At 39.4% G+C, this 12277-nt stretch overlaps 1 protein-coding gene across 1 annotated transcript in view; it reads right to left on the reverse strand.

Annotated features, from left to right (window-relative positions):
• Positions 1-12277, reverse strand: part of tinc (transmembrane protein tincar) — a 157714-nt gene that overhangs the window by 53786 nt on the left and 91651 nt on the right. Inside the window, exon 6 of the mRNA XM_089088041.1 lies at positions 11612-11852. Coding sequence (XP_088944167.1) covers positions 11612-11852 — 241 coding nt within the window. The remainder of the gene's footprint in view (positions 1-11611; positions 11853-12277) is intronic.

Raw genomic sequence — 12277 nt, forward strand, 5'->3', positions numbered from 1 at the left:
ACGCAAAACATGATTTTCCTTAAGGAGATCCTTTGATAGCCTGCAGAAAATAAAGGCCAATTTATAAGCTCTCCACAGTTTTTCACAGGTCATTGTATCGACTGCTTTTATTATACAATTCAAATTATCTCAAAAACTGAACCAACCTCAGTTTCTTCTTCTTCTTATGTACCAGGGATACTATTTGTGGGGTTCACAACACAACCAAACCTTTAGAGAAATACCCAAGGAACTTTCAAGCCCGAGCCCCACAAAAACTTTTAACTTAGGAATATCAGTACATAGTATAGACCTGAAGAGGCATCACTTGCCCCCAACTCCCACAAAACTAAAATGGCGTCGCCAAAACTATGCTCTCTAAGCCTCAGAAGCTCGTAAATGAATATGCTAAGAAAGGGACACGCGTCTTTACAATGGTTTAAAAAAAAGTTTGCTACATTCTTCGCCTTAAGAAAATTCTTGACTCCTAAAAAAATGGCCGCTTTCATTTGTTTTAGTTTCCAATTTTTATGTAGCAAGGTAAAAGAATTCTCTGTCTTAATAATAGACAAGAAAATTTAAAAACCGCCAAGGAATCCTTTCCTTTAACAAGAGTCTTCCAAATCCAATTTAGGGATTTCAAAAAAGGCGACAGACATCAAGATCGATTTCGCAGACAATTCAAAACATGCTTGACGTAAATTATGCTTTGAAAACAGCAAGTTGACTGACATGTTGAGCAAACAAGATATTAAAAGCAAACTTGGAATGAGTCTTTTTGAAGGCACCCGTGTTACTGAGCAGATACCAGTAATGTTTTTGTAAAGGTAATTTCTTGGACCAAAATTCTATTCAAATTTGTTCATCGGGTATGTACCACGCATCAGGTACCAATTTAAAGTCCGAAGGGACGGCACACGCACTATAGTAAAAATTACGCTAATTAGTGCAATTAACCAACTATAGATCGACATGCAGAACTAAAACATATTTTCCATCTTGTTTTGAGCAACTACAGCTGGGAATTCATATTCGGTTAGGTAGAAAATGAGGGTGGTACACAGTGGTACGCAAACTGGAAAAGGTCACTCCCAACCTAGTGATACGAGTGGCTCTTTCTCCTGGATCCCTGTTTAAGTCCCTGAATATGATACACCAAGAAATTTTAAACTTTAACAAACTCTGTTGGGTGGTTCGTAGGAGAACATAGTGTAATTTATGTAACATTCCTCCCCTCCCCCCAAAGAAAAAATATCAACGATCTTTATTTTCGACGACTAAACCTTTAGGGAAGATTCGGATGACTTTGCAATGAAGGGTCTAATTTTTGAAAAGCAAATCTTTCGGGTAAATTGTTTTTTACTACTTCACATATCCCAATATATTTTTGTCAAGACAATGAAGGAATCTTCTCCTCATATTCAGGATGAACAAAATCTAGACCCATCATAGGCATACTTTACATATTCGTGTTAGATGCACTACATGCGTAATGCATCTACATTTTAATGATATTAACGCATGTTCTCTACATTTTTTACACAATTTCACTGCTTTATGCACATTTTTCCACTCAGTATCCACTTCCAATCCCCTCTTCAACATACTTTCCCAAATTCCTCCTTCCCTGCTGGGAAGGAAGAATTGTGTACCTGTGACCTAGATAATAGTAATCAGAATTACTGAGCCTAACGGTACAATTTTCATCAAGGTTGCTATCCTTTAAAGCAGCCCTATTTTCCTTTTAGCAACTCTATTATAGTTTTCTCTATTTTCTAGGGTGGGAGGGATATACGGGCAATTTTTGGAGAAGAAGAAGTTGCCCCTATTACAAGTCCACGGTGTAGAGGTACACAAACCTATCTAATTGTGTGATCTTTTACTCGAAATTTTCTTCAATTAAAAGGGGGACGGTCTCTCATTACCAATATTAAACACGTAGTTAAATATATGTATAGAAATTGTTGCCCCGTGCCAGTGTGGTCCACAGAACTTCCCTTCAGAATTTGAAAATTTCTACATAAAGACACTTGTGCAAGTTTTGGGACGGAGAAGTTTTTTGGGCACCTATTGGTGCATAAGTTTTTTTGTGTACATTTTTCTTCCCCGGGAAGATTGTTCGCTTCTTCTTAAGGGTTGACGTATAACTATGAAATACTACACATTAGTATCAAAGAAGCACCAACTTTCAGAAATCACTTACACCAGGTGGCGCGTGCCAAGCGCGGCAAAAATTTTCCAAGTGTGGCAGAGGCACCATTTCAGCCAAATCTTAGGGTGGGCAAGTAATTGACATGGGCCCCGAAGCAGGCTTACCTAAAAAAAATTGTCTCTAGCTTTATCTGAAAAAAAACGCCTTCCGTGGGAGTTACCGTAAAAATTAAGGAAATTGTCTCAATTGATTCGCCTTTCCTTCTTTCGCTCTTATGCCATAGGTTGGTAAAAGGCCAGATATCTGAAGAAAGCGGAAACTGTATGTGCGAATTTAAAAAAAAACAGCCGTTTGGGAATCTTCCACTTTTCCGAACCTATAAGTTGACGGAAGCCGAACCTCTGTAGAAACTCACGCTTTGACTAAAGTATATTCTGTAGCCGAATTCTTCAGCTCGCTGCTTACAGTAAATACTTTAGTCCAAATCAGAGTCACGCTACAGTTGTGATGATGCAAAATTTATGCTCAATTAATTATTTTAGAAAAATCAAAAAATACAACAAAGATTTGAATCAATTGGGTGAATACTCAAAGCAAGATGGGGAACCGTCATGGCTTCATCTTTGCAATTTCTTCAAACGGCTGGTTAAAATCTAAATTTTTGACTAAATCCTTCTCTGCAAAGATCAAAAGCAGGTGACTAAGACGGTCGTCTCCTGTGGTCGAGCACAGATAGTACTTCACTATTTCCAGCCCAGAAAACAAGCGTTTATTGCTGCCTGTCGTGACAGGAAGTGTGGCAGCAATATGAAGAACTTTAAAAATTTCTGAATAGGCCGCTGGAAGTGTCTCGATATTATCGATGACGTCCATGCAGTTCTTCGGCTTTGCCTCCTCCTCGAGCAAAAACCGCTTGGCAATACCAGCTTGGGCCTCAAGAAGGATCTGGTCCATGTCCATTTAAGAATAGAGTTCAGAGAATTGCTTGAGGAGCCCTGCATCCATGAACTTGGTAGAGCTGGGGTCCAGAGCTTCGAGTGTACTGAGCACTGGAAGGTTATCTGTAAACCGTCTGTCGAATTCCACAATCAGACGATCTACAGTCTTCAGGTATTCTCTTTTCAGTTCTTCCGCTAGAGTTGGAGCTCTATTGTCGCATTCAACAAAGTTTTTTCCTAACGTCGAAGTGGTCATGAATTCTTTCAGGTGTTTGATAATTTTTTGGATTCTTCTAGGTCGTCCCTTCTGACCCGCAGAGGAGGATCCGGTCGCGGGTCCATTCATGTCAGGTACTTCAATTTCAAGACCCTCAGCAAACACTTTTGCCTTCTCCAAAAGCAATGCAAATGAAGTGTCCGTGCGCAGTTCATCTATTTCCTTCCTTGTTACTTGAATCAAGGTGCGGGACCTAGATATTACCAGATCAACTGCCTGAAGCTGCTCAGAAAGGGATTTTGTCGTCCTCAGACTTGCTTCCATATAGAGCAACTAGAATGTAACTTTGAAAGATTCCATTTTTCTCTGAAGCCCAGATGCTTCTGCTCGAGCTTCACTATCAGCTCCCTCGCTGACTGCAGACAGTACAACCAGAGCACATTCATATCGGAGTCTTATCTTGGATATTGATCAATACCAGTATGATCATTTTGTCGCAGCACTCCTTTCTAATTCCAGGACTGGCAGTTGAGTAGCCTTTTGGGACTCGACAAAAAGCTGATGTCTGGTGTTGTGGTTGGAAATGAACGTGTACAGATTTTGGACTAACGAAAAAAATGAGCCAACAGTCCCAACACCTTCAACGCAGTTTGCAATGACCAAATTTAGTCTATGCGCATGGCAATGAATGTGTATTGCTTGAGGCGCTTTCGCTCTCAGTCGCGCTTGAGCACCAGAGAAGGGCCCGCTCATCACGCTTGCTCCGTCGTAGCACTGAGCAACACAATAGTTCCAGTCGAGACCAAGTTTCGCCACTGTGTCGTGAATGAAGCTGGCTAAACTCTCGGCATCCAGGCTTTTTATATGGTAGCATCTTACTGGTCTTTCTCGTGCTTTTCCATCGTCGAAATACCTAAGAAGAATGGCGAGCTGTTCTTTCTTCGAATTATGTTTTGTCTCGTCGACAAGAACAGCAAAGTATTTGGCACGCTTAACTTCTTGCACTATTGTAGACCGAAGCTTAGATCCGGTAACTGAAATTAGATCGTTCTGGTATTCGTGGGATGTATAGTGGCCTTATCGTCTTTGTAGCTTTTTGAAAAGCGTGGGAGAATACTCGGTGAGAAGATTGCAAGTTTCGACGAAATGTCCTTTGTTTGCCGAAGATTCAGTCTCATCGTGGCCGCGAAAAGCTGTACCCAGTCGCCCCAGTAGGGCCGTTACTTTCAGTAAAGCTTTTACGTGTTCCCTGTTTTCATTCATCTCCTTATGCCTGTCCGTTGACAAAACAGATGCGATGGGTTGCATCTCCTTGGCTTGTATAGCTTTGAACTTCGTCCACGAAACTGCACTGTCCCTGTGGCGGTCACTTTTCGCATGCTCTTCTAGAACACTTGAGATGTCCTTCCATCTTCTAACGCCGGTCTCAATGAAAGGCCTCGCCCCGTATCTCTGTTCGCGAAGGGTTGACTTGCCGCCAAAGTGTCTGCAGCAGAAACAGAAAACACGAATTTTCCTTAACTGAGTACTCAAGCCAAGGATGCTTTCCATAATATGAATTAAATTACCGTCTTAGCTTGCCGTTTGCTCAAACCTGTACAGGGTACCGTAGCAGCTCTGCTTGACATGGATGGTCGTGGGAGGATGAATAAATATCAGTAGGACCACTTGAACGATGGTGCTCTTCATCTCGAGTCGTATCTTGTCCAGATTGTGCCTCTTGAGCAGTGATAGGCGCAGTGTCTCTTTGAGTCGTCTCGTTTTCTACTAGCTCGGTCTGAGTGACCACCACGTCCTTCGACGGACCCAAAGCGACGGCATAGGATTATTCGGGTGCTGAGTCAGGCACCTGAAAGATATACCCAAAGGTTAAAAGCCACTCTTGTACTTTGAAGCACTATTGAATTCATTTTGAACATTTAAACAGTTGCTTTTTTTAGTATGTTAAGTCCAAACTGCGTAGCAGTTTCCACTTTCAGCACAGCAGTTCGGAAAAATAGTGCTAGAACTCCTCCATGGTGTTACAGTTTACTAAAGTATATCGAACTTCGGAAAAAACAGGAAATTTCAGCAAAGCCTAAGAGGGCGTTTTTCGGATGATTATACATGCGTTGATCCTTATCTACCCGTAAAGACAATAATAGAAACTTTGGGCTTAATGCAATAGCAACCCAAATAGCAAAAAGCCTTTGCTGTAGTCCTTGAATGAATGAGTCGGGTGTCATGACAGATCGCAAATAAGCTAAAGGCGCGTTCGATTTGCTGTAGTTTCAGTTACGTCCTTCTCCGTTGTGGGCTTATTTGCATTTTTTCTGCGACGTTCTCCCATTTAGCGTGAAGAACTACTGATAACGTGACCGCCAAACAGGTTCATAATTTTGGACCAAATGGGGAAACGTGAAGCGTGACTACAGCAAATCGAATGCGGCTTCATATCACCAGTCGGCATTTTAGCAAATCTAATGATGTAAGCACTGCCAAACTTTGTGGTTCAAGAAATAAAAAAAAAAGAAATAAAAGAAAAAAAACGAGAATCTTTGGTTTATGCACCTTAACCATTTTAGCAATGTTATCAATAAATTTACAACCACTGCAAAAGTGCTTTTCTGAATAAAAAACAAAAAAGAAAGAAAAGAAAAAAAAACGACAATCTTTTGATTATGCCCCGCAACCCCTGGAGCATTATTATTCATAAAATTAACAGTGCTTTGCAGAAGAAAAAAGAACAAAACAAAACAACATAGAGGTAATCTTAATCAAACAGTTCGTGTTAACGAACGGTAAGTAAAGAGCGACCCGGCTCAATGGTAACCGAAACTCTAGAAAACGGGTTTTTGATACCAATAGATATATCACAAGAATCAGATTTCAATGCTGATTTCAAATATATAACTTTCATCAAGTTTAGTGCTACCCATCAAAAGTTACGCGCCTGAGAAATTTGGCTGATTTTCAAAAAAAGGAAGAAAGACCCCCTAAAAATTATAGAATCTTAATGAAAATCACACCATCATATTCAGCGTATAAGAGAACCCTACTGTAGAGGTTTCAAGCTCCTATCAAGCTCCAAGCTTTCAATGCGTGTTTATTTGTTGTTTTTTTTTGTTTTGTTTTTTCCTAGGGGTGATCGTATCGACCCAGTGGTCCTAGAATATCGTGGGAGGGCTCATTGGAACGGAAATTAAAAGTTCTAGTGCCCTTTTTAAGTGACCAAAAAAATGGAGAGCAACTAGGCCCCCTCCCACGCTCATTTTTTTCCCAAAGTCACCCGATCAAAATTTTGAGCTAGCCATTTTGTCCAGCATGGTCGAAAATAAGATAACTATGTCTTTTAGGATGACTTAATCCCCCGAAGCCCCCGGGGGAGGGCTAAAAGTTATGAACTTTACCCAATGTTAACTTATAGTATTGGTTATTGGGAAATATACAGAAGTTTTCAGGAGGGTTTTTTTCTGGTAGTGGGGGGGGGGGGTCGGGGGTTATGTTGGAGGATCTATCCATGAAGGAAGTTGTCAGGGGGGAAGGGAAATCGCCATGAAGGGGGCGCCGGACTTGCCAGCATTATTTATTGGTTATTGGGAAGTATACAGACATTTTCAGGAAGGATTTTTTTTCTGAATGAGGGGGGGCTGGAGGAGGGGTTTACTCGGGAGAATCTTTCAGTGGAGGATGTTTCTTTGGGGTAAGGGACATTTCTATGATGGGGGCGCCGGATTTCCAAGCATTATTTAAAAAACGATTCAGAAATTAAATTAAAAAAAAACAAGTTTTTTCAACTGAAAGTAAGAAGCAACATTAGAACTTAAAACGAACAGAAAATATTACGTATATGAGGGGGTTCTCCCCCAAGTCAATACCTCGCTCTTTACGCGACAGTTTTTTTTTAGTGCTTTCAAAAGAGCTATCTATTCTAATTAAACGGCCTTTGCGATTCAAGGGTTTGTGAATAAATTTTTTTTTTTTAATTTTAACGTAAAGAGCGTGGTATTGACTAAGGGGAGAACCCCCTCATATAGGTAATAACATATACGTAATAAAAAAAAACAATAAAAAAAAACAAGCGATACGGCTCAATAGTAATCGAAATTTTAAAAAACGGAATTTTGATGTCAATAAATGTATCAAAAGAATGGGTTTATAATACTGATTCTAAATATATATTTTATTAAGTTTAGTATTACTCATCAAAGGCTACGAGCCTGAGAAAATTTACCCGATTTTTTAAAGAGGGGGGAAACATCCCCTACAAGTGAAAGAATCTTAATGAAAATCACACAGTCAGATTCAGCGTATCAGAAAACCCTATTACATAGGTTTCAACCTCATATCTGCAAAAATCTGCAACTTTGTATTTTTTGCCACAAGAAAAACATACGAATATAGAAGTTAGTTACGTAAGTTAATTTGTAAATTACATCATAACCAAATTTAAAGACATCCATTTAGCAAAAGAAAAGTAAAATTTTTATGCAAATTTTGTTTACTTATTCAATGACGGTGAGCCAAAATAAAAGCCGCATTAACTAAAAAACGATCAGAAATTAAATAAAAAAAAACACGTTTTTTTAACTGAAAGTAAGGAGAGACATTAAAACTTAAAACGAACAGAAATTATTCCGTATATGAAAGGGGCTGTCCCCTCCTCAACACCTCGCACTTTACGCTAAAGTTTGACTCTGTCTCACAACTTTATTTTTTAAAACAATAAAAAACTTTAGCGTAAAGAGCGAAGCGTTGAGGAGGGGACAACCCCTTTCATATACGGAATAATTTCTGTTCGTTTTAAGTTGTAATGTCGCTCCTTACTTTCAGTTAAAAAAACTAGTTTTTTTTTATTTAATTTATTGGAAACCAGGTCTACTGCATATCCAGTATTATTTTGTATTTATTATTTTTCAGTAAAAGGCTAGTTAATTTTAAAAATAACTATACTGCATTGGTTGAGGGGCTATAATTTTTCTTTTATTAAAGAAGAATTAAATGATAGAAAAAAAGGAAAGATCTAAGAAGAAAACTAGAAAGTAAAAGAGACTACCTAACTTCTGAATTAGCTTTTTTGCAACAGTAAAAAAGAATTAGCTTTTTTTAGCGCCATAGGGAGTTCCCAAAGGGACCAAGCTGGTCAACTGATAATTCCTTTGAGGTGATTTTTGGCGTTTTTCTAGCAGGTACGCAGGAACATTTTGACGGACTGTCCTTTCCTGAACTTTAAGAAGACAATTTACACTAATTAATAGAAAAAATAAAAAATAGGCTTTCCGATGATACATGTTTCATTAAAACTGAATATCTCCCTCTTCAGGATATACCGCGAGAAGTTATATGGTTTCTCGAAGGTTTCCGGGAAAGTTTGGATCGGCTTTTATATTTGTGTCGATTATTCGAATCTCTTATCCAAGCTCTACAAGCCAGGGCAAGACTGCCCAATCCATTGTAAATAGTTTGGCCAGACAAATTAAAAAAGTCTATAATGGGCGATATAGGGTTAACATTTAAGGTGCCTCATCCCATAAAAACAATATAAACCACCCAGCACGGTTCATAATATTAACTTTGGTCAACATTATCGCTAAAAAAAACCCACGACTTTATAAACCACAAATACTGTAGGTTACTTACTTGCCGAGCCGGTTCACTTGGCTTTTGCTTCTTAATCCATCTGTTCAGAGAAGCTTGCTTTTCTGCTTCTTTCTCCTTCTTCAATGCGAGCTCCTGACAAACTCATGAATTCTCAGTGGCTCTTCAGCTGCTGATATTAGATAGTAAACTAGTAAACTGGCGAACTGGGCGAATAATACATAGGTTATAGATAGATAGTCTTACGGTTTTAAACAATTTCATCAATTGAAACTGATCTTTATAATTTCCCGAATTGCCTTTTGGCCATTCCCGACCAAGATTCCGCTGCTAACAAAGATGCCGCTCCCAGCCAAGAAGCCACTTCTAAATACGATTTCATCCTTCCATTCTATATGACATTGTAGGATTACAATTCAACTGAATCAAAACCAAAATACTTGGCCGGCACGAAAACTTAAGCCTCCAAAAATAAGTATTCTACTACCAAAATAAGAAGAAGTGGAAACACTGCTCATGAGAGCACATAAGAAAGATGTTGAATCAATAAAATCAGAAACTGATCTGTCACTTCAACCCTTGCACGACCCAGTTGCACTATTAATCACACTATTATCTAAGTTAATCTATATATAAATGTAGCAGTTTCAAAATTTTGACTGATTGCTAATTGTAATTTTGTTCCTATATATTTTGTAAAAGAAAAAAAAAGGCCTTTTTGGGAGGAAGCTTGGACCCCCCAGAAAAATTAGGGTGTGCGATGGCCCAGCCCTGCCCCCCCCCACAAATGGCGCCCCTGAAGTGTGGCTCAAATGTACCAAGAGTTCAAGAGACTATGCCACACGTGGCGTATCTATGCCACGTGTGGTATATAATATGCAATACAACTTGAGCTCTGAGAGGTGCAAACCATGTGGCAGATAGTGGGCCTTTCGATAAGTAATCATACTTTCAAAGTGAATTTTAGCCTAACAAGCCTCTATTCTATATGTACTGCTTGTGTGTTTAGGAACAAAAGTATGCCACCTCGTGGTAAAATGTCTTTGGACGCTCCGAGGGTGACATAAGCCTTGTTGATACTTTTGAAATTACTAGCTGTTGCTATTTCTGCCGCTTGGAATTTTGGCCATATTCGGGGAACATTTATGATTTATCGGCACAAAGCGGCCATAGACAGAACTAAAACTCAACATTTCCGCTGGAATGAACCCCTTCCAAATTTTCGAATAAGAACTTCAACGCAACCATCCTTCTTGGTGGAAACAAGATATTCTATGTCTTGTAGATATGTGGCTCAAATTAGCTTTAAGTTTATCGTGAATTTTATGATGTTAATTTTTATCCAGATGCAACCTTTTTCTTTTATTCTTAAATTTGCGGCGCCATGTATGATTAAATATCTGACTTGGTGCTAGTCGTTTATCGAGGTTATAGATGACTGGGAGTTGAGGAGATGACTGGGAGATGAGGAGTTGAACCTCCTTTTGAAAGAGCCAACCGAGAAACTTTTAGGGACAACTTCCCCAGGAAAATCATTCAAGATCGAAGTGCAACGTTGAATGAATCTATTCTTCAAATACTCTGTTCTCTGCGTGCCAACCTCAGGATAATTAGACCGAGTTGTGTGCCTTCGTGTCTGTCTTGTCGTTTGGACAAAGAGGGGCTCAATAGGAGAAAGTCCTAGAGAAGGAGATGAATTTATGTCTTGTAGAAAACAACCATCGAGGCTACATCAAACCTCTCACTAACAGACTGGAGAGAATCACGGGGAACGACTAAACCTGCCTTATTAGCCTATTTTGGATCTTTTGGAATTGTGCCAGCAACGTTTTCGAAGCACCAGCATACAGCGGGCATCTGTACTCAGCGATGGGTCTGATGCAAGACACGATGCAAGGGTCTGATGCAAGACACGTAAAGTGGGATAATCGAGCTGAACGGTAGGTTTTTGCAGCGAAGAGTGATCCCAGCTTTCCTGCACAGGAGGTTCTCACCCAATCGAGGTTTTAATTCTTTTCTAAAAATATTGAAATGTCCTAATAGGCTTATACCTTTTGATTGGTAACACTTTTACACGTTTGAAACTAGAAACTGGCAATCAGTATGATTTTTTTTAGAGGGAGGATGGGTACAAGGCTGTTTCCAGAGAGGGGGGGGGGGGGTAGGGGGGGTTTAACCCCCCCCCCCACAAATGTTTGTCTGACTCGTAAAAACGTAACAAAAATGTATATAAACAGATTTTGTACGCGTTTTTTGAGTTTTTTTGTGTGTAAAAACCTCCCAAAAATTTCTTTTTGAGTAAAACCCCCTCCGAAAAAAATCCTGGGTACAGCCTTGGGTGGGTTTGCACTCAGAGAACAATATATCATAGCATCTATGATTATTTTCAGCTTGTCATATTGATCAACACATTTGGATATAGTAAAAGACAACAAACGAGTGGCCTCAAGGAGAGGAGGGACAAGGGGGACCTGTGCTCCCTAGATTTTGAAAATTACCTCTTGTGTGGTATTTTCAATGAAAAAAGCCAATTTGTCCCCCCCCCCCTTCTAAATTTTCGTGAGTTGACGCTACTGCAACTAACCTGTGGGAAATAGGACCGAGAATTCAAAAGCATTTTTTTTTTTAAGGAGGAGGAATGAGCCGCAGAAAATTATTTACGATAACGATCACGACCATCTTCACCTATTCATATTTATGTATGTAATAATAAATTAACATGAAACGGAGCAGAAGAAGGCAACTAACCTGTGGGAAATAGGACCAAAGACTGGATCGAGGTAGAGCTAAACGGATCAGGTGCTTTCTTCGTATCTGACCAACATAAGCAGACAATCTTTGAAGTCCATACATTGCCAGAATACTCTGTGATCCTTGAACCACTACAATCGTCATGACGTAAAGCATCAATGTTGTCCAAGAGTCCAAAAGAAAGGGCTCATTCCGGAATCCTGATATTGGATGACTCCCAGTAAACATTACGTGGATCCTGCGAATAGAAAAATGATAAATATAATCTTCAAGATATTTGGGACTATTCGTATTCGGTAAATCCTTAGGTCTGGGTAGTATCCTTCTCACTTTACATGTGTCGGCTTATTGACCAACGGCTAATAAACTGAAAGCCCCATTGCTTATTCACAGACTTACTGGGAATGTCGACTTTTTATCCCCCCTGCTTCAATCTCAACAGCACTTTTTTGTCTATGTTTTAATTCTATCCTTCACAATAAATCCATTAGAACACCAGAATACAGATAAATTTACGAATGCGATCTTCTATTCCGTACTATATATATAAATACAATAAGAAGAAAGCTCCTCAATTACTTAGTCCAAATTTATCCTTCCAGATGAAGTGATGTTAAGGAGTAAATTTTCCCTCCATACTGATCTGAAGGACCTATTGCGACA

Source organism: Artemia sp. Qi Xiang Cuo, chromosome 4, assembly GCF_049724085.1.
Source record: "Artemia sp. Qi Xiang Cuo chromosome 4, ASM4972408v1, whole genome shotgun sequence".
Lineage (NCBI taxonomy): Eukaryota > Metazoa > Arthropoda > Branchiopoda > Anostraca > Artemiidae > Artemia > Artemia sp. Qi Xiang Cuo.